Here is a 24,267-nt window from a genome sequence, read left to right on the forward strand (position 1 = left end):
ATTGAACTACAGCCAATAAATGCAATAATGTTTTTTATGTTGGGTAAACTGTCCCTTGAGAAAACATTTCAGTTTGACTCTGTGTTAGATGTCTGACCGTTTGTCTGCATCGAGGTCACAGCACAGAGCAGCCATGGGGAAGAAGGCGGGAGGACAATTAGGGGGACAGTAGTGCTCCAGGAAACCAGAGATGTTCAGTCCAAAGTCCGTCGCCCTGGGGAGGTAGTCTGGGTCTGCATTCACCCTGCCTATGATCTGGAGAGAGCAAGAAAATGAGAGAGAGAGAGAGAGTAAGAAGGGAGTATCAGAGGCCCCCGTCAGCCCCCGTGCTAAAAACCAGTAAACCCTTCCAACTGAAGCTTCAAAAGACCACAACTATCGTTCGTTTGCCCGTCCCGAGCCACATGAAGACAACTCTGCTTTTCTGCTCTCTCTAATCCCTGCAATAGACTCTGGATAATGGAGTCCATCTGGAGAACTTGTACTCTGGGGCTTTTGAGTGACTGAACTAAACTGTTGAGCCCAAATTACGTGGATGGTGTGTGGCCAGGCCCAAAGCCTACGACATTTTGGGGCCACAGTTTCAGTCGGAAAGTAAATTTCCCCTGTGAGACGTGAGGAATTTTGGAGGAGCGAGAATGTTCCCTCATAAAGCGAAATGGATATTTTATCTATTACGAGAAAAACTTGAAAGGTTGACAAACTGACACCATTTTGCAATTTGCAAGACAGAAAGAAATCAGACCCTAGTACAATGGAGTCCAAGAAGAAAAAGTGGAGTTTGGCCAAAGTATGTGAGTAATAAAACCGCAGAACACCTTAGACTCCAGAGGGTTTTAAGAGGATTTAGATGATTTAAGAGAGAGTAAAGCATACTAAGTACATATAAAAACAGAATCTAATTTTGACACATTCATCCAAAATGAAACCAGTGAAAGAATCTGGGACATCAGACAAGCCTTACTGAAGTAATAAGCAACAAATCCCCTCTAGATATCCGAGTGTTGAAGGGCTCTTACCTCGCAGAGCATGATGCCGAAGGAAAAGATGTCTACTCTCTCATCATAGCTCTTCCCTGGGAAGCAAAAAAACACAGATTTAGTTGTTTATTTATGGCATGAGTTCAGTAAAATAGTAAGTAATGAATATTTACAAGAAATAGAAACAGCGTAAGAAAGCAAGCACCGTACCATGGATCATCTCAGGAGCCATCCAGTAGGGGTTGCCCACCACGGTGTACCTCTTCCTGCGGTCAGGCTTCTTCAGGCCGGGCAACTTTCCCTGCGACAGCTTCTCCTCGTGCTTGTCGTCCACCATGAGCCGAGCCAGCCCGAAGTCTGCCACCACCACTGTGTTGTCCTTGAAATGAAATGTGTCATAAAATATTATTATGATGTGCTCCCTATTACTAGAAGAGATGAAGCCCTCAAGGTAATATCTGTGTTGAGCCAGCTCTAATCTCCTTTAGAGAGCATGTGTGAATAATTTGCATTTTGTTTTCATGGGACACAAATATCTCTGCAAGTTTCCACAGCTACTAGTTACTCGTGTGGAGGATGTTTTCATAAGGCTTAGCCTCTTACAGCTACTGCTGACAAAGCTACCCTTTGTTTTTGTATCTGGAGTGGTTGCACAAATGACAGGTGCTCTGTGTTTAATCCTTAAAGAAAACATGCTTTAGGTGCTATGGTATGTCCACAAAAACACATGTACGAGCATATAGGAAGTTCTTACGTCTCTGACGAGACAGTTGTGTGAGTTGAGGTCCCGGTGGATTATGTTCATGGAATGAAGATAAGTCTGAATGAGAGACGGAGAGACAAATAGAAAAGAAGCTTTTAGATAGTGCACATCCGTTCATCTCAAGTAGCTGGTGCTGGAAATGCAGTCATTCAGTCACGAACGACATTCATCACTGTACTCCTGTCTGGGGAAAACATTGTTCTAATCCCTCAGGACCTTATGTTGCAATTTACACAGACTTTTGGATTGAAAAGTGCGGCCGCATCTAAGCACAAGTTTTGTCACACACTCCCATGTCCACTAGAGGGAGACAGCCGTGAAGGTAGCACAAAGAATTGCACCATCTTCTATTAACTGAAGTAACTTAAAATGACACACTTATTTCTGTCTTTGAACTCACCATCCCAGCAGCTATGTCCTTGGCGAAACTGACCCGCTGGTTCCAGGGATAGTTACTGTCCTGGAAGCAAAAATCACAAATAAATGTCATTTTATTTTATTTTATTTGCAACGAGTCCACCTGAGGCAACAACAACACTAGAAAACATTAGAGAAAAGAGACAGTTAACACACTCATGCCTTTCTTACCATTTTCTTGATGATTTCCCTCAAGGTGCCTCCCTTTATGTACTCTGCGATGAAGTTGAGTCTCTTGTCCTTGTAGAGGACTCCAATGAACTTGAGCACGTTGGGGTGATCCAGGCAGCGCATGACCTTCACCTAATGACACAAACAGTTTTACACCTCTTCAGTGGAATAAATAATTGTAACGGTTTAAAATTAGATCTGTTATTTTTTTCAACCATGGCCACCTTTCTGATAAAACTGTGACGCTAGACTGCTAGGTGTTAAAAACCGAAATGCGTCACATTCAAGTTGACTTATTTATACTATTTATTCTTAACTTTAAAGGCAGCATAGAAACTTAATGCTGCAAGGGTTAACTGAATGCTCCTACACTGACACCTCATAAATCATTTCCTTCCCTTAATGCTGGGGTGTAAATGAGAAGGAGGCTCACTACTATGCATAGACCAGAAATATTTCCCCTCAAATCTCATGATGTAATTGTGTGAAATGTTAGCTGCCTTATTTTTTCTAATCAAAAAGAGGCTGGGGAGCCCCAAACACGATTACATGACGCTCACAGTAATGTGAGACTTGGGCCACCTACAGACAAACAGCCAGCGGGAGTAATTGAATTTTGCTTAATTGTGGTTGAGGTTTGTTTTAAAGACAGATCTTTTCTCTTTTCTACACCAGTTACAAAGAAATGGCTGTGCACTGCCACGACCTAATAAAAAATAAACATAAATGTAAACAACGGCTCTTTAAATATCTTATTTAGAAGTCTTTTAACTGGATGAGGGAGTGCATGATATCAAACAAGAGCGTATAGAGTAATTCATAACCAAACTTACTGTATGTGTACGAGTCATGTTCTGGTTTCTTTACAAATTAATGGAAAGACAGAGCAGAAGCTTTATGTGGGAGGTAAAATAAGCTCTCCTCCATCATTTTTTGAAAACCGCACCCCGTTTTTACTGAGGTGATTTTTTTTCGTCTTTCTTTTATATTCACTCATGTCCCACTTTCTCACAGAGAAGCTGCTAATTTTAACCACAACCTGCACAGCTCGTCCAGGAAATCTGTCAGAAGCTGCAACGAACTTACTTCACTAACTTTTGGGCCGCTCTATGTCTGATCTTTGAATTCATTACCGACAGATCATAGGCTGCTGATCAGTCTGTGATCTGACGCTCCTGAGAAGAAAGCTGACCACTCACCTCTTTGAGGAATGTTTTCTGTGTCTCGTCATCAAAGCGAATCAACTCCTTCATCACCATCACCTCCCCTGTCTCCTTGTGAGTCACCTGTAACAACCAAAAAATATAGATATAAACATAGAGTTGAGCAACAAGTTGGGGGATTTCTCTGATGTAAATTAACCATGCACCGTCTATATGTCACCGTAGGAACTTTAAAAGTCAATGAAGTGTTAAAACCACAGAGATTCGTCTTCATTTCCATTAACTCTTATATAGCTCCCTGCTGCCATCTCCTGGACACTTTAGGTATGACTTCATTGCATGCTGCAGTTGTTTGTCGCACAAGCCGACAGTTTCTGCGCCTTAAGACCTACCTTGATGGCCTGTCCAAAGCATCCCTTCCCCAGCACCTCTCCGTGGATGAGGTCTGAGGGCCGGAAGATGCGGTGAGTCCGATTTGAGACGACACGGAGTGACTCTGATCGATTTATGTCCTTCCGCTGGGAGATTGGAGACGCTGCGTTGCTGGAGCCCGGCGACTTATCAATGCTGTAACTCCGCCTGAGAGAGAAGTAGCAGAATATGTGGTTATGGTTTACAGAGATGGTGATAATTACAGAAACTATTTATACTGAAAGCAGAAACAGTATACTGTATGCTTGGAGGACATGTAAATGAACACATTGCACATTTAATTTTGGTGGAAAACTGTAAAAGAGGACACTAAAGGACTAAATCTGTTATTTCTTACGTGATGATGCGGGATCTTAGATGGCTGACGTCGGGGTTTGGGGGTTGGGTGATGGGCAGGATGGGGCTAGGGCCCTCTGACAGAGGGGTGGACAGGGGGCCGTCCACCTGCTCTTCAGCCTCTGAGGAGCCCCCCTCCTGCCCCTGACTGTGAGGGTCGTGCTCGATGGTGAGCTGCAGCAGCCGGCTCGTCTCCTGGATCAGCAGGTCGATCTGGAGAGGAGAGGAGTTCAGACGGACAGGTCAGACCAAAATTAGAACGGCACAAATCTTTCTTACAGCTAAAAAAAACAATAATCCTCTAAGGAATGAGTGGAAATGCTTTATAAACCTAACAAGTGTTTTTCTACAGTAGCAGGAAGATAAATGCACTCATTAACAACAACAATTCAATACAATATTCAATTCAATACAACTTAATCTTATATTAACAAAGAGCTAAATATTATGGTGAGTACCTCATCCAGAGGAACGTTATGAATGGGCGTCCCATTGATTTCCAGGATCCTGTCTCCAACATGAATGGAGTTTTTCACATCGGGGCTGATGCAGTCCGCATCCACTCTGAATAAAGAAGAACAATACGCAGAAAAATATTATTTCCAGACACCCACATTTCCCTTTTGACCTGAGATCAGATAAGCCCACATCTCATTTGAGTAACAGTGACTTACATTTCGGCTCATTTCCTGTTCCTTCCACTCTATTATACATTTTAAATGAATCTCATCTATCACCCTGTCCTCCATTCATAATACTCCTTCTTTATACTTTGTCCTTCACTACGTTAACCTCTCCTAAGTTCACAGCACTTCTTTTGCTCTGCCTTTCCTCAATAACATCCATAAAACACGCAAACACACAGACTCACTGGGAGACTCTGACAGTGTGTCCATGTTCGGGACTGTAGCCGTTGGTCGGGCTGAGCGGCTGGTCGATGGCCACAGAGAAACCTCGGCCTCTGCGTCCGTTGTTGCCCTCCGCGGAGGCCGGGATGGACACCAGAGTGACGGTGTGAGGGATGCGTGAGCATGGCGAGTCCGGCAGCGACACCGGGGTCACGATGGTCTGGTAGTAACAGTGACCGCTGGAGAAGGACAAGAAGAAAAAGAGGAGAGGACGAGGGAAGGAGGAGACAAAAACAGCCGTTAAAGAGCAGAAAATGGGAATCCTCGTGAGGTCTCCATGCGATCATAAGAAAGTTCTCCTCACAACGGTTTGTACGGCATCACATGTTGTTGACGAGATGTTGCTTCAGCTCAGTGAAGACCACACTGTGCAGCCATTGTTCTGAGTTGAGGGTCAGCATGACCTTTTATAAGTCAAAATCTGTTACATAAGTTTGGCTTGAAAACAAAACAACTTTTCACCAAAACAAATGCTGGGAATTCAACAATGACTCAGGAAATAACTGAGAGGTGATTCAAAACTACCACAGCAGGTCTAGAACGTAATTTGAAGAAAAGCTGTCTTGTTTACAGTTAATGTTTGTGAGATGATCAGTAGTGTTGTTTTTGGCGGCCTGTTTTAATTTTAGTTTTAGTCTAGTCTTTGTGTCAAGCTGTCATTTTAGTTTTTATTAGTTTTAGTCATGTTCATACTCTTTTTAGTCTAGTCAAGTTTCAGTCAACTAAAAGTCTGAGCATTTTAGTCTTATTTTAGTCAGAATTATCCATGACTATTTTCGTCTAGTTTTAGTCGACGAAAACTGATGACATTTTCGTCTAGTCTTAGTCAACGAAAACTGATGACATTTAGTCTAGTTTTAGTCAATGAAAATTGTATTTTAGTCTCTTTTTAGTAATGCAATTCTATTTAACCCAGTCAATACAGTATAAGTAGCCTACCTTGTAGTATAGACAAAACCAAAATTTTCTTTTAGCCAAACCTATTTCAAACAAGGTTCTTATTATATTATTGTTACCTTATAGACTCAAGAATACATCCATTCCAGACACGGAAGACGCTGATTTGAATTTACAACATATTTATTTTACTATTTATTGACTATTTGCCGCACTTCTCCCTATCTTTCACCACAAGACATTCGGTTTTATTTTCCACTTCGGTGTATTTAAAGTTTTTCCAAATGTCTTCTCTTCTTCTTCTACCAAAGACCCCCGGCTGGCCCGCCATCGTTCCCTTTCTCTGTCACGCTACTCAGTAGCCTACTCACAGTTCTCTCGCTACTCAGTACTCACGCAGAGTCGCAGACTCACTGGAGCAGAGCATCTTCTAAATAATGCCGCGAGTGGAGCTTGAGGAAGTGACGTCGCCTGCGAGAGAAACGGGCTCTCTGGACACAGGAAACAGAAAAACTACAAAATAATAATAATAACGCGACTAAACAAGACAAAATGACGTTGTAACATTTCGTCTCGTCTCGTTTTGGTCAACGAAAATGGAGAGACATTTTAGCATAGTTTTTATTTTGTAAACCACATTTAGTCTCGTTTTTATTCGTCAACAATATTGCATTATACATTTAATTATAGTCATCGTCGCATGACCAGCATTTACGTTACGTCTCGTCTCGTTTTAGTCACGTGATAAAGGTTCGTTGACGACAATATTTAGTCATAGTTTTCGTTGACGAAAGCAACACTAATGATCAGTCGAAGTAACTGTTGACTTTCTTTCGCGTGTCGTCTGAATCAACACAGCCTGGAAACATGTGAATCCCTGATGATCTAACAAAACAGCATCTTCCAAGGTAATCCAGACTGACTCAGTGATGTTGACTCAGAAATGTTGCAGAACTAATTGTTCTTCCTGTTGAATCTAGTTTTTTACGGACATCGTCTGAATGGTTGGGGTCATAGTCATGCTGCACAATTAAATCAGACGTCTCTATGATGATAGTGCCTGGTAGATAAGATCCTGAAGGGCCGAAAATATTTGCACAGCACTCTGTGTACTGTGTGTCTGTGTGTTTCACATTCAAACTTCTGTTTTCAGAGGCTGTGGTTTATGACAGTCACACTAACACAACCCGGCAGCTACGCCAAGTCAAGGACAACCACAGCATGAAGCAAAGACACAGAAAGAACAGCATGCAAACAACAAACTGTAACTACTGTTCATTTGTTATTACGAAAGGTCTACTCTGAGTTCAGAGCCCAGTGGGAAACACATTGCTGTGGTTCATTCATGTTGAGGGATAATTAAAAGGAAAAAATGTGAAAAGAACCAACTTTTAAACCTATAAAGCCAAATATCTGTGTGGTTGTGCGCATTTCCAACAAATATCCTACCAGCTGTCAACACCGTTTTCATAATGTTGAATAAAAGTCCTTTGAAACCAAAAAGAAGCTGAATAAATTTAGGACTGTGTTAATCATCTGCAGATTGGGCTCATCATACAATTATGTGCTTATCTTTTCAAAAGGGTTTCAAGTGGATTAGCTTGTGGCAGAAGATGGAATTACCAAAAAAACTAACCGAGGCATATATGAGGCTGTCTCAGTCTAAATTCACAACTGTGCATTTTACGTGTGCATTTTGTATTTATATAGTCTTGAATGCTCACCAGTAGAGTTTGGATCTCTCCACCAGCGCGTATGTGTCTCCATCACCGATGAACGCCCTGCAGTTCAGACAGGTGAAGCATTCTGGGTGATACTTCTGTTCCCCTGCAACCTTTAAGAGAAAAAAAAAAAAAAAACGTACTTAAAAATACATTCATCACTAAATATGTACATGTAAACAATAACACCGATGTACGGGAATGATAAACAGGTTGTTCTCTGATCAGAAAGGCTTCACTTGAGGGAATGAATTGAGGTTTTTTGATGTGAGTGGAGCAACAAGCAACGCAAGGCTTTTATAAGTGGTCAGGGAAGTAGGGCGAGGTCTGGTCGCTGAGGCTAATGCCAAGTTACAAGCTCAGAGATTGAGTTTGCTGCAGCCAGATCGCCTCCAGAGCTTTGGGCTGTTTTGCAGACATGAGGGAGAATTAAGTTATGGCCAAAAGAAAAAAAAGAAAAAAAGACAGATAATTCACACGAGCAGGACCGTGATGATGCTCCCCTGGAGGCTCCAGCTCACAACTAAAGGCAGGTAAAATGCTAAAATAGATCAAGCCTCAATACTCCAGCTTTCAATGTTCCTCATTAAAGCAGCTCGTCCTTGCTTGTTGTGACTCAATCGATTAAAACAATGGATTAAGTGGCCGTCACCTGCACGTATTACTATCGACCCCTTTTAACTCCTTCAGGTAATTTCGTGACCATCGATGCAAACGACTCGCACACTTAATGAGAACCATGATTAAACATGAGCAAAGATGTTAAGCACCTAAGGTCGAGCCCACCGGAGCTGTTTGCTCCCCAGAGGCTCGTGGTTTCATTTTTTGCTCTGAGTGGCAGAATTTTTTGGAAGGAGTGGGCCCCTTGACAGCACGCCTCAACTGCAATGATCTGCAATGCTAATGCGGCATAGCAAAGACTAAGGAGGGGCATTGTATGGAGGCATGCTGGACAAAGAAAACTCAATCAGATGCAAATTGTTCTGTATTCTCTGATATTTCACAGGCCAAAGAATTGATAAACAGGTGAACAAAATGATCTCCAGAGCAAATGATCAAATACTAGCACTCATTAGTTTCTGATTCAGATTCAGACAAAAATTCTGACTTGTTCGTATCAAACCAGCATCACTGCCAACTAAAATATGAACTCAAGGCTGCAAACCTGAATCAGCATCAATTGTAAAAGCACAACTAAGACTCTTCTCTATTTCTGTATGTGCAGGGAAACCACAACAAAAAGGGAAAACTCTGATAAAAGGGGAGAAAATGTGAAGATCAAAGAATCAATAAAATGGCTGTCTATAACCATATGTCTGCTGCCCCACCCTCCTGGATCCTGGGAGAGCAGCAGTCAAACCACGAGCGCACACAAACAGATAAACACATGTCGAGGGGCCTCGGGCTGCACCCAGAACGACGCTGCAAAAGCATATTAATTAACTGCTTTCTCTGTAATTTAACTCCTTCCAGCTAAATATGCCACCACTTGGCCCTGATACTATAACAGCATGACTTATTTGTATGTTTTAAATCCTTCTCTTGCTGCTTTTGAAGTGAAAAACGGCAAAGATTGGCTCCGCTGCCAGCGGAGGACAGAATAGGCAACTTGCAGACTGAACATAGCAGAGAAGAAAGCAGAAGTGTAATGGCTTTGTAATGGACAAGGAAATGAGGCAGCTGTTGGCCTTATTGACCATCTTAATTTGTTTTTGTCCTCATAAAAAGGAGCCATAAACAACTACAGTGTAACACAGTGAATATAAACACAACAGATTAGTATACTGAATTTAAGGACTTAAGTAGTAAGATTATTTTGTGATTTTAAAGTTAAATACAACCATTTTATTGTGGTTATTAAGGATGTGATTTGTTTCTGGAAAGCTGTAAATGTTCTCTCTTTGTGTGTGCTCAAGTGCAGCCCTACAAATGGCAAAGACAGGAAGAGAGGACAGCTGGACAGAGATGAAAAAGGGTGTGTGGCTCTACACGACCTGACACTGTGGCGGCCATTTGCTGCTTGCCATGCAGGCCCCACACACATTCGCACACCCTCTTTAAAACCACATCTGACAGGCGGCAGCTGCTGCCCTCACATTTAGGACATGCTTCCTCTCCAAAGTGTGGATATAAAGACAAACTGGAGTAAAGGAACTGGCGCATCACTTCATGCAATTCAACCATGTGACCAACAGCTTTAAATAAACATGTATTTACACGCCACTGGTTCCGCTGCTCATCCTGATGTAGCGGCTGTGTGTAGCGTTTGTTTCTCAGCTCATCATCACGTTGCGAGTGTGTGACCTTGTGTTAGCTGGTGATGTAGCCTTGTGGTTTCTTCTAGTGGCAACAAATCAAACTGTGTGCACATGTCTCCCTAAGGAGACCGGGTCCACGGGGTTCAAGAGTATCCGGGTCAATTTGTGGCTTCTCTCTGTCACATATTCATCTTGACTTGATCAGTCTAACGTGTGCCTTGTTTGGTGCATAACTAATACAAAGGTTTACATTTTCGTAAACAAGTTCTCTTTACTTTTTTTAACCTTATATTTACAAAAACAAACATCTTAGTCCAATATTTCTCTAGCTTTTTTGCTTGTTAAAACCAGTACGACATTTATTTTTCTGCTGTTTGAACAAACAGAGAGCAGTTCAATAAAATAACTGTCTAATTACAGATGCCTGCATTAAGTTATTTGTGTGTCAAGTCTTTCATAGCAACTAGCTAGCTTCAATCTTCTGATTCACAAAAATAGATTGAACCATGAAACTGTAATAAGTTTTAGACAATTAAAAGCAAGCCATAAATACAGTATTACTATTTATAACTATCATTATTGCTGTGTCTTTTATTTATATGTGTATATACAAGAAGAAAAGAACATTCTCATGAGCAAGGATTATCTGATCGTGCTAACCTAGCTAACGCTAATGCCAGCATTATGCTAATAATACTTGTTAAAACACATTTAAATTAAAGCGGAAAATCATGAATCAACTTTTAGGTCAGATTAAAGACTTAGCTTAGCTACACAACACCTGGCAGTAAGTGGGTGTAAATATTTAGCAAGTGTTAATCTCTACATAAAAACTATTTGTTAAAGTTTATTAAAAAGTTTTAAAAGACAAACTCTAATGTTTTATTCTTTAGTTTCTGAGGATAGATTTGAGATGTTCTTAGTTTTATATGGAAGCTGACAACACTGACTAGCTGCAGTCTGCTGCTTGTGATGGTGAAAATTTTGTAGAAACTGGACTGAAACATCGCCTCAATACCTCCAACAGGCAATGGTCGGCAACAGACACTTGTCTTGATATAACATGGCTCTTAGGCTTTATTTGTTTTTAATGATTTATTAGTGTGACCTTACTGGCTGTGGAATGTGAACGGACCCCTATAAGTCATTTTGGGTAATTTATGGCAGTCTAATGCTCTCAGTAACACTAAACAGCTAAATAACTTGTGGGTAGTAAGTTAGAGTTTCTTGACAACGTGGCCATGTTGACTTTTCCTGAACTGAGATCTGGGTAATAACACCTTGGACGTATTAATTAGCTTGGGTAAAGCTTGAGCTAAAAACTTTAAATAATTTAAATAATTAAAAATATTGTGAAAACTGTTCAGTTTTTTGTCATGCTTCAAACTGAATAATTTATTTCCTTTTTTGCCTCCGTAACATTTCAAAGTGTTTCACATTTTCCTCATGACATTTTCCAAATTTACTCACATCATTTCATATTTTCCTTGCATGTTATATTCAGCAAAAGAGAATACGATCGGTGTGTGTATGTGCAGGCTATTAGCAGTGAAAGAACAGATAATTCCAAGTAGTTGGTGGGAAAAAATGGGAATTAGCTAGCTAATTTACTTGTACTGTATATAGCATTAACTTTTCAGTGACTCATCCACACCATCTATGTGTGCCCTTCACTTCTATGTCTATAAACACCAGCTCGACCCTCTGACTTATCTCGGGTCCGACTAAATGTGGCACAATGACCTCATATCAACAGTGCAGAAGGTGCTTCTGAATGGCCTCACTAAATGATGGGGGATCTGGCTCTGCGTAATCTCTTGACTGATGTAATGAACTTTCCTCTGAAGCCTCCCTCGTTTGCTAAACTCTAAAATACAGTCCATATGCGACTGAGCTCACAGAATCAGCACGTGTTTAAAAAAAAAAAAAAAAGAAATGACCTCATGGGGACGTTTTGAAGAAATAATTCAAACAACACGTGCATTTGGTACCTGATACTCCCCACAGAGACAAGGCTACAACTGGGTCAAATACCAAAAATGTGTCAAAGGGAATTCCTAAAGCTTTAAGACACAATGATTGATCAAGATGTTGCACAAAGGTGCAATCAAGGCATCAGAAATAAGGTTAAAAGTTGAAGTGAGTGACCCTGCTTGCCAAAAACGCCTAGACTTTCAAGCTACAGTAGACATCATTTAGAGAAACACAATTAGACTGAAAGGCTGAGGCATAGGACAGTGGGCTACATTGATGCTCTGTGAATGGAAACCCCCTTCTGCCACAAACAGTACAGTAACACAACATACACAGGCCTCTGCCTCTTTAGAAATGCTGTCAATGTATTCCCCCCTCTCTGCAAGTCTCACATCCATCCTTAGCTAAAATGAGGAAACGTTTATAGCGTGGCCTCTCTGAACGCACTCCAATTCTGAATCTGACTTTTGTTGGAGGAAGAATGCCCTCTAAAAATAGCAGGCATGTCATGGCTCATCAGTTTTTCATGACATGAAAAAAAGAAAAAAAAAAAAAGATCTGGGGCACCGTACAGAAAAAGAGGAGCAGCTCTGTAATTATACATCAATACAGTGACCCGGTTTAAAATGATACATAAAATACAGTATCATGCTTTAGCTTTGGAATAAGATGCAAAAGAGAGTCTGCAGAAGCAGCCGGCAAACCATCTGAGCCTTGAGACCTGCCTCCCTGACTCCTCGCCGGCTCATGAATAGTGTATATCACACGTTAGACACCCAGAGCAGCAGCAGCAGCAGTGAACAGCAGTGAACAGCCTCACCTTCTTATCCCTTTTCCACAGCCTGAGACAGCAGAAGCTCCAGAAAAACAAGTCTCCCACCATGTCAGCGAGAGCCGGCGTCTCTCCTCACTGTTCTAGTTCATTCTACTGAGGCAGGCGATTCCCCCGCTGTCACAACAAAACACTGGCTAAACCCGGCAGAGACAGGGAGGGAGGGGAGTGGAGACAGAGAGAGAGAGAGAGTGAGAGAGCGGCCCACGCCTTTGCAGCTGAGCTCATCTCTGAATCAGTGTCACTCCTCCCCCCCTCCTCCCACCCTGCCTTCCTCTTCTCTCTGACTTTTGCTATGACCTCATCGTTTCCTGTGTGGCCCCGCCCACTCTTGCAAAGCTGCCAGCCAGCCGGTGGCTTTCGAACACACACCCCCCTCCATGGGTGTCTTCAGTAAATTCCTCACCCCCCCCTGCACTTCTCCTATGTTACCCCAATTCCTGCAATCGCGTTTCGAAACCAGCGAAACCAACAGAGTGACAGTCACGAGCAGAACCAACAGTGTGCTTTATCCTGTGATGACATCTTTTATTTATTCTGTTGTGCTTAGTTAGGTTAGGTCTAATAAAGGTATTTAACGATAGTCTCAAACACACAAATGCTTCATTGTTGCGGTGAGTTACGCTTGCATTACGTGCTCGATGTTCTCTTCCTCGGATCACAATAAAATAAAATGATTAGAACTGAAACTAATGATTATTTTCAACGTCTATTATTTTGTTAATTTGGGAAATAATAAAAATTGCCACCACATGCGTGTTTTGTCCAGTCAAGCCACCTAAGTGCAAAATATCTGAGTTAAAATTAGCAAATTTTTTATTTTTAGGAGCTAAAACATTAAAAATTATTTAAGTTTGTCCATTGACTGTAATCATGCCATTTGTTTTCACTCATATTTCTCATTTTTTATATTACTATGTGACCAGAATGACTTGTTTGGCCATTTAACTCCTTGTTTGAGTGTCTTAGGCTTATAATAAATAATATAAAATAATCATAAATAGGGTTTCGTGCCCTGCATGGCGGTAAGAGTCGATCCCTGCCCTCGCTTACAGCCAGTGTTGGAAGACCATATGAGTGTGCAGATAATAATAGACAGACAAATGCACCCTCTTCACCGCCTGCTGGTTCTTATGGTATAGAGGTGGAGACAGACTGCAGAGGAAGACGGCTTGTAGGCGAAATATGATTAAGTTACTGTGTTTCAGAAGCTGCATTAGAAAGTGGAAAACACAGACACTGAAGGCAACATCCAGGGGAAAAGTCAATGAACACATGACACACAATTAAGACAGATGTTTAACCAGCTAAATATGCCACTACAAAGTCTATACGTTGATTATTTTAAAGCAAAAGTACCATTTATTTGTGCTATCATCTTACACTTCCAGAAAGATTCCTGTCTCATGAACATCATTTCAGACCTTATCGGTCATCTGTTGTTCGGTAATTTCCTGCACTTCTGGTTTTCTATTATGTGCTAAATATAGCAGAGTAGGTTTTCTCGCTTCACGCTAACGATAATAAGATACAACTGGGCCTTTTTCTCAGAACCAATAAATCACCAGCTTAGAATACACATGGTACCTTGTAATATTTTCCTACAATGTATTTTCTCACGTTTTATAACTGGTTGGCAAAAATAGTAAGTCTGAAAATACATTTCTTTGCCTTTTAGTCTCTCTTTAGGTGACGGGTTGTTTACTATCGCCACCGATTTTAATTTGAGAAACAATATGAAGCTGAACATCTGTTCTCTAAAGCAGAGATCTTCAACAGGGGGTCCGCGGAGGTACTGCAGGGGGGTCGCGAAAGTTTTGGTTGATTAGACTTTTTTTTCCCACTAATTTAAATGTCTTTATATACACATATACACAAGTAGGGGGTCCCTGCTCCATCTCTCCATCAGTTTGGGGGGCCTAGGCCTGGAAAACGTTGAAGGCCCCTGCTCTAAAGGCACCGTGCAGGACGTACTTGCTTTAGCACGAGAAGTACTGCAGCCTAGCAAAGAAAGTGATAGTGCACTTCTGCCCCTCCATCCCTGAGTCCACCCTCACCTCCTCCATCACCATCTGCTACACTGTCAAGGACAAAGGCAGACTGCGGCGTGTCACTGCTTCTGCTGAGAAGGTGAATGGCTGCCATCTCTCCAGGACCTGAACATCTCTGTACAGATCTCTACATAATCATTACAGATTTTAAATATTGTTTATCTTAAAGTAAAAGTTTTATTTATGTTTCTTGACTTGCAGTACTTGCCTTCATTTCCCTATTACTTTCTCTTACTATGTTTGCATTATTGTTATCCACCAAACACCAAGACAAATTCCTTGAATACAACATGTACTTGGCAATAAAGTGTGATTCAACACAACCTTCAGCTTGAAACGTTTCAAATCAAATCATTACGCTCTGTGGTTTTGTTTCTGTAGCCTTGTAAGACCTGAATGCTAATGCAGTCAGTACTGCAGAATTAGTTTGTGGACTGTGTGACTCTTCTCCACTTCTCTTTTGGGTTTACAGGTTCATCATTATCCCTGAATTGTCAATCGTGCACAATGTGTGCCTGACTATAAAGCTTAAAGCTTTCCGTAGGTACCAGGAGTGAAAAACTGAACCTGTAACGTTCTCGTTCAAGAACGAGCATAGTAGAATAACAGCCTGCCTGTATTTACAAGTGTATTTAATAAGCAAAAGTTTAGTTAAACCTGTTGACATTCAGGTAAGAAGTGAAACTAAACAGCACACAGTGATGCCACAGGGGGGATTTTAGCCCACAGAGGATGCTTCTTTCGTCACTGTTTCCACACAGGGAAGAGGAAATGCTGCACAAGTGTCCCAATATTGAAGGTCACCAGCCAGGTTGTGATCTATGACAAAAATGATAAAAATAGAAAACTCTAGCTGAAGTGTCCTTGAGCAAAACACTGAGGCCCCAAATAGCTTGACACCCCTCCGTGTGTGACCTCTGGCATCTCTGAGGCGTTAAAATGGATGGAACAACAACATTTTCACAAATTTCTCAACACTTACTACAAGTGTCTGTCTTCACTTAGAGACCGAACAATCATCAGGCATTCACAGAAACAACTAACAGATTCCCAGTAAGACACGCTGCATCATACCAGTGGGAGTTGATAGAGTACACCGCAGGTCTGGGACTTTCCATCTGTTCAGCAGCCAAACCAAAAAATATCTCGGTTTCTCAATATGACCCGGTGATAAAACCACAGCTCGACACGCAACCCAAAACCACTAAAATATAAAAATACCTCACTAACACGTACTTGCTAATACATCAGTAGTTGGCAGTGAATCTGATATTAACAGCGGGAGGCACGGCACATGATGTAAACTCACGACATGTTTTTGGGATTTTAATAAGGGAACACCCTTACTGTATGCTGCTGCAAACTGCAATTTCCCCATTGCGGGACAAATAAAGGCTTTTCTTATTCTTATTCTTATTCTTATTCTTATTACGCCCCAAAAATCCCAGAGAATCACCAGCGCTTGCGGTTTCAGAGAAACGTCTAGAATTTCACCGTCAACTGTAACAATACGTCTTTTAAGACGAGGAACTCAAAGAGAAAAGTGAAACAAAAAAAGTCCCTATATGGCCAAAAACCCTCTGAAAACTATTCATAACCAAAGGACAAAGGATGTAAGTTGTACTTTCAGTTCACTTCTTTTTCTCCAAAGAGCCTTTCAAATAAATGAAGTTAAGGTTTGGACCTTGGGGGGGGGGATGTCAACATTTTCCATTGGGCTAAGTTAAGTTTCCTCCTGTCCTGCCTTCTCTGAATTCCACGCGTGTTTGTTTACCAGGCGACAACACAATGACTTTAAGTAATAACTTTATCAACTGGTCGGGAGATAATAATGATGCATGATTCTTAATACGTTACGTCATTAACTTCATCATTCATTTAGTCATCTTTGCAGCTTTGTTGGTGATTGTAATGAGCTAAATTGTTTTGTTTTTTTTCCAACATGCTTTTTATTTCAATTTCATCTTATTGATTCATTTAGTACAACTGCGATCTACCTTAAAGCCACACTGGTGTGGCTGTGCCGAGTTTGAAAAGGGCGACAGAGAGACTCCAGCTATCGTCTTTTATTGAATATTTGTTAAATTTGATCATAAACCGGCCCTTATGTGTGCAAACTATGCTTACCAAAGTGTTTCTGTGATTATTTCTAAAGCACTAAACGTCTTGAAACTGTAACTGTGGTTAGGTTCTTATCGAACACGTGACTGACATTAATTCTGCAGAATGACAACATACAACCCGTTTCAATAAATAACAAACAGTAGTCTTACTATTCATAATTTTTTTAAACAGCCAACCACTCACAACCTGCCCTGAGTTGTGCATATATCAAACATACTGTCACAGATGAGTCCAGAAGCAGAGATCACACTCCATCCTCATCAACATAATCGGCATAATTTCCCTGGTATGGAGCGTAGGCTGATGACAAATCAAAGATAACCCAGTAAGAGTGACAAACCGTAAAAAACTGAATCTCCTCTCAATCTAACAGACCCAGGTCGATGTCTGGCCCGTCTCCCATCAGGTGAATCACAGCCCTGAGATGTTTGCAGAAAAGCTGTCTGACTCGAAAATTAATGCGGACATGTGACTGCTCAAGATTCATCTGTCAACGGTCCATGTGACGGACGGAGACAAGGAAAGAGGGACGATGGGAGAGAAAATTCAATTACATCAGTTAAGTCGGCGTACAGCGCATAAATCTCTCTGATTAAAGCTGGGCAGTAAATAACTGAGAGACGTCCTCTGGCTCGGTTAGTTTACTCAAGGCTGAAGGCGCGGGAGGGCGCAGAAGCTGCAGACACACACCTGTTTACACCTAAACATCAACGCGCCAGGATGTTCGCACTGTGCAAACACACAGACAATATAACAGTGAAAGAGATAACTGAACAATGGCCCCATCCGCAGGGCAGCTGTGGTTACTGACCAAACAACGTAAAAGACACACAACTAAGAAATTCAATTGGCTTTTATCGGATTGTAGACACAAAGAAACCAGAGAGATGTAAACTACTTAAACTAATTTGTGCGATGCGTCATCCGAACAGGATAAAAGTGTAATTTGCCTGATCTGGAACAAACAAATTAGAGAGCTCATGTTTTGGACACGTCCTTCTTTCGCCTTGCCCATGACATTCATCTAATTTGATACGATGACTGTAAATAGGAGCGCTGCTGAGGTCACACATTTCCTTCTTCTCATCGGTTATAGGTCTATATAGTTGGGAGCAGAGGTATTTTTATCTGTGTCAACTGACAACACCCTTTATAAATCAAAAATAATCCCACAGGCTCTAAATTTATTCTAGTCCGAGGATAGTACATACCTCCAAATGGCCACAGTATATGGCTACACTCATACTGAAAACATTTCTTCAACCTGACAGAAATTATCCCGGTTAGACGTTCAGATTTAACAGCTTACGCAGACGTTAAATAAAATTCAACCGAGCCGCTCACATCAATTCCGGCTTAACTCATCTTTGTTGTTGTTTTGCTGCCGTAGTTTTGCTTCTGACGTGTTTCTGTCCCTCACGGAAACTTACCCCACGTTAGGCAAAGAAAGAAAGAATGCAGCAATGACTTCAGTGTGTTTTGCCGTGATGAATTTCCGAAATCTGGATAAATTTGCATAACTCTCCAAAGTCTGTCGTTGGAAGCATGCAAAGTGTAAAACCGATAAATGTGTGAGGAATTAATAGCGAGAGCCCGAGAGAGGTTCAACAACCTGCTCACATTTTCCGCAGCGCACATTTCAACAGCCGCCCAAAGCTTGTTGGATTGTCAGTTTGGGAAGACTACAAAAAACCCCACTCAGCTTACACACTAAACATCCCATTTCAAATTTCAAAAGGTTTGAGTTGAAGGAATTTCATACGCTGGAAGTTAATCCGACAAGCGTTTTGAAGGAAATGTACCGAGACATTGAGGCTGAGCGGCATGTATCCTAGACACCCAGATTTAACCAGGACTAGTGTATAAATACACAGAGTAAGGAAACGGATGATGTGAGTGCAATCATCAGTAAATATAATGTTCACAAATCTTATGTCGGCTCCATTTCCACACCAGAAACAAATCACATCTCCTCCTCTTCAAAATGTGTTACAATCCTATGAAAACTTACTACAGTGAAAATGTGAAGATAAACAGGATGAAACAAAAGTGTAAGTGCAACTAAAATTTTTTTTTAAATATTTCGAGCTGGACTCAGTTTGTGTGATGGACACCGCTGTATCAGGAGTGATGTAATCCCATGAAATGCAAACACAGCTCTCCCTTTCTGATTTAGTGTTTCTCATTGGCTGACCCTCAGGTCTATACTTCTGTCTGCCGATTCTGACTCATCGCTGGCTCACGGAGCTCAAAGTGTTTTCACCGACTGTGACGGCAGCCTTTTAGGAGCGGTGCTATCAGTGAATTTTAAAAATAGAAATGTGCTTCTCTGATAATCTGGCACAAGTGACGGTGCACTGCCGAGACGTCTCCTTCTCTCTGGGTGTGGTGCAGACACTCGTAGGTAGCTGACCTTGGTTTGAATGTCTACACAGTAGTACAATTGCCGTGGCCATCTCGGGAATTGAAGCTGAGCGATCTCAAATTTTCTAAAGTGCACCTGCAGAGACAGTCAATCAGGGTCTTTGCAACGTAAGAAGAGCCATAAACCAGAGAAGGAGAAAGACGCAGCAATCTGTAATTCACTTTAGACTCTCCTACATGTTTCATTACTGAGATTGTGCTGCAAAAGGCAAGCTGTCTGGAGGCAGTGTAAATGATAGAAAACAGAAACTCAGAGATGCAGAGGATGACCAAGTCATGGATGATTTCTGCTCGTCGTGTCCATTACCTGGTGCTGATCAGGAGGCAAACATGTCAGACCTGATACTTTATGTGCAGAGAATGAAATCAGCTTTTCACTTCAACCAGCTTCTCCTATCGAAGGACCACCAACCACCAGTTATTGATTTAGTCAATAGTCTGGTTTTCGTGGCTTTAGAGATTTATCACCTCACCTATCCATTAAGCATATCGTAGCAACCACATTTTGATTCATTAATTAACACAATTTAAAAAGGAGCTAAACAACAGTTTAGACACAGTAATGATGCTGTGTCTAAACTTAAATCCATAGCAGGACACGCGAACGGCACAATTCAAGAGAAATTCCACTTTAAAAAAGCATTTTACAACATTTTACGGCCTCCACTAATAACATATTCTAAAATTCAAATGACTAGTGTTTGGTGTGGATAATTTCCCTGTGGCATAATCTTCATGCAAAGTAGACAGGTGGCAGTTTTTTTACAGAAGACAGGCCTCAAATATTCCCACAATCAGCTGACATAATTTTCATATCACCTGCTACCACGACTGATAACTCGCTGTGTCGTGTGAACACGATAAGGATTTTCCAAAACTGCCTTACACCGTACGTACCAGCAATGACGAAGAGGGGATTATGTACCAAACTTTATCCACAGACCAGGTTTCCAAAACAACACCCATGCGTTTATGCAAAAATCTTAGAGAATAGTGACAGAGAAACTGACTGTTAAAAAAGCAGCAAGCTCCGGCTGCTCTTATATTATATTAACTACAATGAAAGACTACTGGTTGGATATTTTGTCTTCAGAACTGTCTTAATTCTTTGTGACATAGATTCAACAAGGTGCTGGAAACATTCCTTAGAGAGTTTGGTCCAAGTTGATGTTATATCATCATGTTGTTACTGCGGCATCCATGATGTGAATCTACCGTTCCCCCACATCACAAAGATGCTGTATTAGATTGAAATCTGGCAAATGTGGAGGTCATGTGAGCACGGTGAGCTCATTATCATGTTCAAGAAACCAGTTTGAGAAGATTTAATCTTTGTGTGCTGGAAGTAGCCATCAGAGGATGGGTCCACCGTGGCCATAAAAGGCTGAGCATGGTTAGCAACTTTAGTAAGATGTTGCATTTAAATATTATTTAGCTGGTACTAGGGGGCCCAAAATGTGCCAAGAAAAAATACCCCCCTGCCAAGACACCACCCCTACCGGCCTGTCTTTCAAAAATGAGTCTCAGTTTCTTGCTCTGGGAGGATTTCACATGTTTCCGGTTCCTCCGACTTCCTCCCACAGTCCAAAGACATGCATGTTAGGTTAATTGAAACAGGATGTAGGTGTGGATGTGATTGTGAATGGTTGTCTTTCTGTGTTAACCCTGTGATAGACTGGTGATCTATTCAGGGCGTACCCTGCCCCAGTGACAGCTGAGATAGGCTCCAGCCCCCTTACGACCCTCTAAGGATCAGCACTTACAGATAATGAATGAATGAATGGAAATCTTAACATTCCTAATTGCCTCATCCTGTCATTAGGCCTTCACATTCCCAACATGAGGTTACCTGCTCATTAGCTCGATAGATCGTTAGCCTCTGTGTCACCTAGAATACTATTACCTTTAACACCATGAATTTTGAGTATGCGACTTCCCTTGTCAGAATAATACACTCACAACACATCGGGGTGAGAAACAGAACTGTAAACCCTCCAATCAGCACAAACACAGCCTCGACTGCTCCTCTCCAACCACCTCAGATGAGGTGAGTTCACTTGCAGCATAAAATGCAAAATGCAGCCCGACTAACGTGCATTTTATGCTACAACAAAACAAAGACAACATCTTTTATTACACCGCCATACAATATTAATCTGTTCCTTCAAGCGTTGAATGTGTGTGATTCTTTCACTAATCAACAAACAGACACAACTCTCTTTTGATGTCAGTATCTTGTGTTTTCTATAATGCAGCGACACTCATCAGGAGGAGCAGAGTCTATTGTTTTTCTGCTTTCCGGTGCCGTGACCACATCTACAGTGCACACGATCGCCACAGCAACAACAGCTCTGACTTTCACTGGTGGTCTGTAAGACAACCTGACAAAGCAGCCGACGGTATCAGGGTCAGTTACAGGTCTGGCACAGATCCTATGTGCACCTACGAACATTGGCGCACGGCAACTGTGAATGTATGGACTCGGGCGAGCGCATGTTTTTGTTTGCTTTGAGTGTCAGAGGTGTAACTTGAGTTTTTTCAGCGGACAAAGAGCCAGGGGGGCTGATGAGCGATGAGCTGATAGATCCTCTTACCATGATGAGGCCGGTGGTGATTGGGTCATTGCAGCCGTGGCACAGCTCTCCAAATTTGGCCCAGTAGTCCTTCTTGCAGAAGAGCCGCCCGTCCTTTTCATAATACCAGTGTGACAGTGAGGCGCTGCACTCACAACACCTGACAGGAGAGGGGACACAAACAGACACATGAGAAATGAATGATTATTGAAAGATAAAATCATGTCATTATCCAATTAAACGTGAATAAATTAGACCTGAAGAGAGAAAGGGATTTGCACATGATTACCTCCATCCCATTAGTCCGTAACTTAATTAATTTTTCATTTTAATCTAAGGAAGACATTTATTTGCACGGCTCTTTTCAACAAATAAACAATTTAAAGCAAGCTGTCATTTAAGATCCGTTGGGACAAACTGATGTAATTAAATTACACAACACAAAGTCAGAAACCTGAAGCTCAGTTTATGGAATGGAAAACAAGCTGCTTATATTCGAAAAGCCGAAGCATAAAACATTTTGCATTTTGGTTAAAAGGCGATTTAAAGGATTAATTATGAAATTATTGATCAATTGTGTGTGACTTAATAATCAACTATCATCACGATTTTCTAACTAATTTAAAGATGAAAATGACTATAATTTTCCTCAATCAACCGATTAGACCTCAGGGAACTTTACGAGGCGCGCACCACATTAAGCCGTTATTGTGCTGACAGAACATTATAATGTACCGCTCTCTGTAAACCGCAACCTGCAGAGTGTTAAATTATAGTTTTCACAGAGATGATAAGTCCCTTTGTGGATCTATCAAACACACCAACCCACAGACAAACAAGATCACACAAAAACAGCTATGACTAAGCACGAGAGGAACTGAGTGACGGCAAAAGGAAAACAGGAGAGACAAAACAAAGTCGCATCAGCCTCGAGAAGACTAGTGCCGACTTTGTGGAGGCTAACCTGAAAGTGTGATTTTGTGAATAGCTTTCATTTTATGTGGAAGACAAAGACTGTATATTAAAGATGGATCTTGCCATGGTTTTAACATTTATTAGCGCGCTAGACCCAGATTTTTGCATTTGGCCACTGTCTTCTTGTTTCGTTGGGCCCGAAGTGACCATGTTTGTATGAAAGGGAGGAGATGTCAATGAAGCCAGATAAGACCTTAAACTTTCCTCTGTTTGAAGATTAATAACGAGTTAATATGAAATTATTTTCAAAAAGACAGACAGTGGGAACACACATCTATAGACCCAGTGGCTATGTCTGTATTTTATATAGAGGCTATGATGGATCCTAGTAAGCCTAGTGTCCACTTTTGAGGACAGATAGGGACATATTTGGTGAAAACGGCAAAAAAAAAAAACAACTTCTTTTGAATTCTGATGATGATCCATGATGCTTTCCAGTTTCCTAAACAATTTTATCACCTTTTGGCTATAAGACTAACTACACACAGTCGCTGCATAAACAGAAATCAGTATATTATAGTTGAAGTGTTTCTCTTTTTCAAAATGCAACTCTGACTACCAGCGAATGAGCTTGATTAATCTATGAGACGGTTTGATACTGAGCCCACAAGACATACTCATTAGTAGATCTCTGTCTGGCCTGTCACCAGAGTTCAGTCACAACCTGGACCGTCAGCCCGATAAGACATCAGACGCTGACAGACGGATGCGCAGACAACAAAGAGATGGAGACAGACAGAGGGAGATCGTTTGGAGACAAACAGCGTGGCAGAAACAACAAACGTCCTCCACTTCCAAGTCAACATATAGCGTGAATATCTTTACATCACATGCTGGTTTGATATTCAAAATAAAACACAGGTGAGTAAAGGTTACTTCCTGCTACTGTAAAACGATAACAACTGCTTCAGAGGAAAAAAGATGATCATCTCGTATGACACAGAGAGGCTTTTCTTGAACACACCACAGACAAACATCACCTAGAGCTCTCATGATCTTCCTATTGATCTGAAAATAAGTCTTTGCACATATCCATGATGTAAACACTGTCTTATTGTGAGTGGGTACATTTGCTCTGCATGTGTCCATAAATCTAAATGTGTGCTAATCGCCTTGTGAATGATATAGACTGCCATGCATTAGTGGAGTGCTGACGTGCTTGCAGGCTTGTGTGTGCTTGTTTGTAATCTGTTTAAATCTCTGTGTCTAACATCCATGACTAAGTGACTGCCTGCCTCCACTCCTTCCCAGTGGAGCTATCCTCCCAT

The 24,267-nt window shown here is 41.4% G+C and overlaps 1 protein-coding gene across 3 annotated transcripts in view; it reads right to left on the reverse strand.

The window, feature by feature from the left end:
* Positions 1 to 24,267, reverse strand: part of limk1a (LIM domain kinase 1a) — a 50,209-nt gene that overhangs the window by 3,432 nt on the left and 22,510 nt on the right. For 2 of the 3 annotated variants that reach the window (XM_084559326.1, XM_084559327.1), the window contains 13 exons: positions 22,046 to 22,184; positions 7,792 to 7,901; positions 5,134 to 5,349; positions 4,721 to 4,826; positions 4,264 to 4,475; positions 3,887 to 4,073; positions 3,531 to 3,617; positions 2,332 to 2,463; positions 2,144 to 2,203; positions 1,735 to 1,800; positions 1,191 to 1,359; positions 1,020 to 1,075; positions 98 to 255 (listed from right to left, as the gene is read on the reverse strand). In XM_084559326.1, the coding sequence (XP_084415452.1) occupies positions 98 to 255; positions 1,020 to 1,075; positions 1,191 to 1,359; positions 1,735 to 1,800; positions 2,144 to 2,203; positions 2,332 to 2,463; positions 3,531 to 3,617; positions 3,887 to 4,073; positions 4,264 to 4,475; positions 4,721 to 4,826; positions 5,134 to 5,349; positions 7,792 to 7,901; positions 22,046 to 22,184 (1,698 nt within the window). Of the gene's footprint in view, positions 1 to 97; positions 256 to 1,019; positions 1,076 to 1,190; positions 1,360 to 1,734; positions 1,801 to 2,143; positions 2,204 to 2,331; positions 2,464 to 3,530; positions 3,618 to 3,886; positions 4,074 to 4,263; positions 4,476 to 4,720; positions 4,827 to 5,133; positions 5,350 to 7,791; positions 7,902 to 12,840; positions 12,961 to 22,045; positions 22,185 to 24,267 lie in introns of those variants that run through there. The other variant, XM_084559328.1, reaches the window with a different exon arrangement.

The sequence above is a fragment of the Chelon labrosus genome (assembly GCF_963514085.1).
Source record: "Chelon labrosus genome assembly, chromosome: 13".
Lineage (NCBI taxonomy): Eukaryota > Metazoa > Chordata > Actinopteri > Mugiliformes > Mugilidae > Chelon > Chelon labrosus.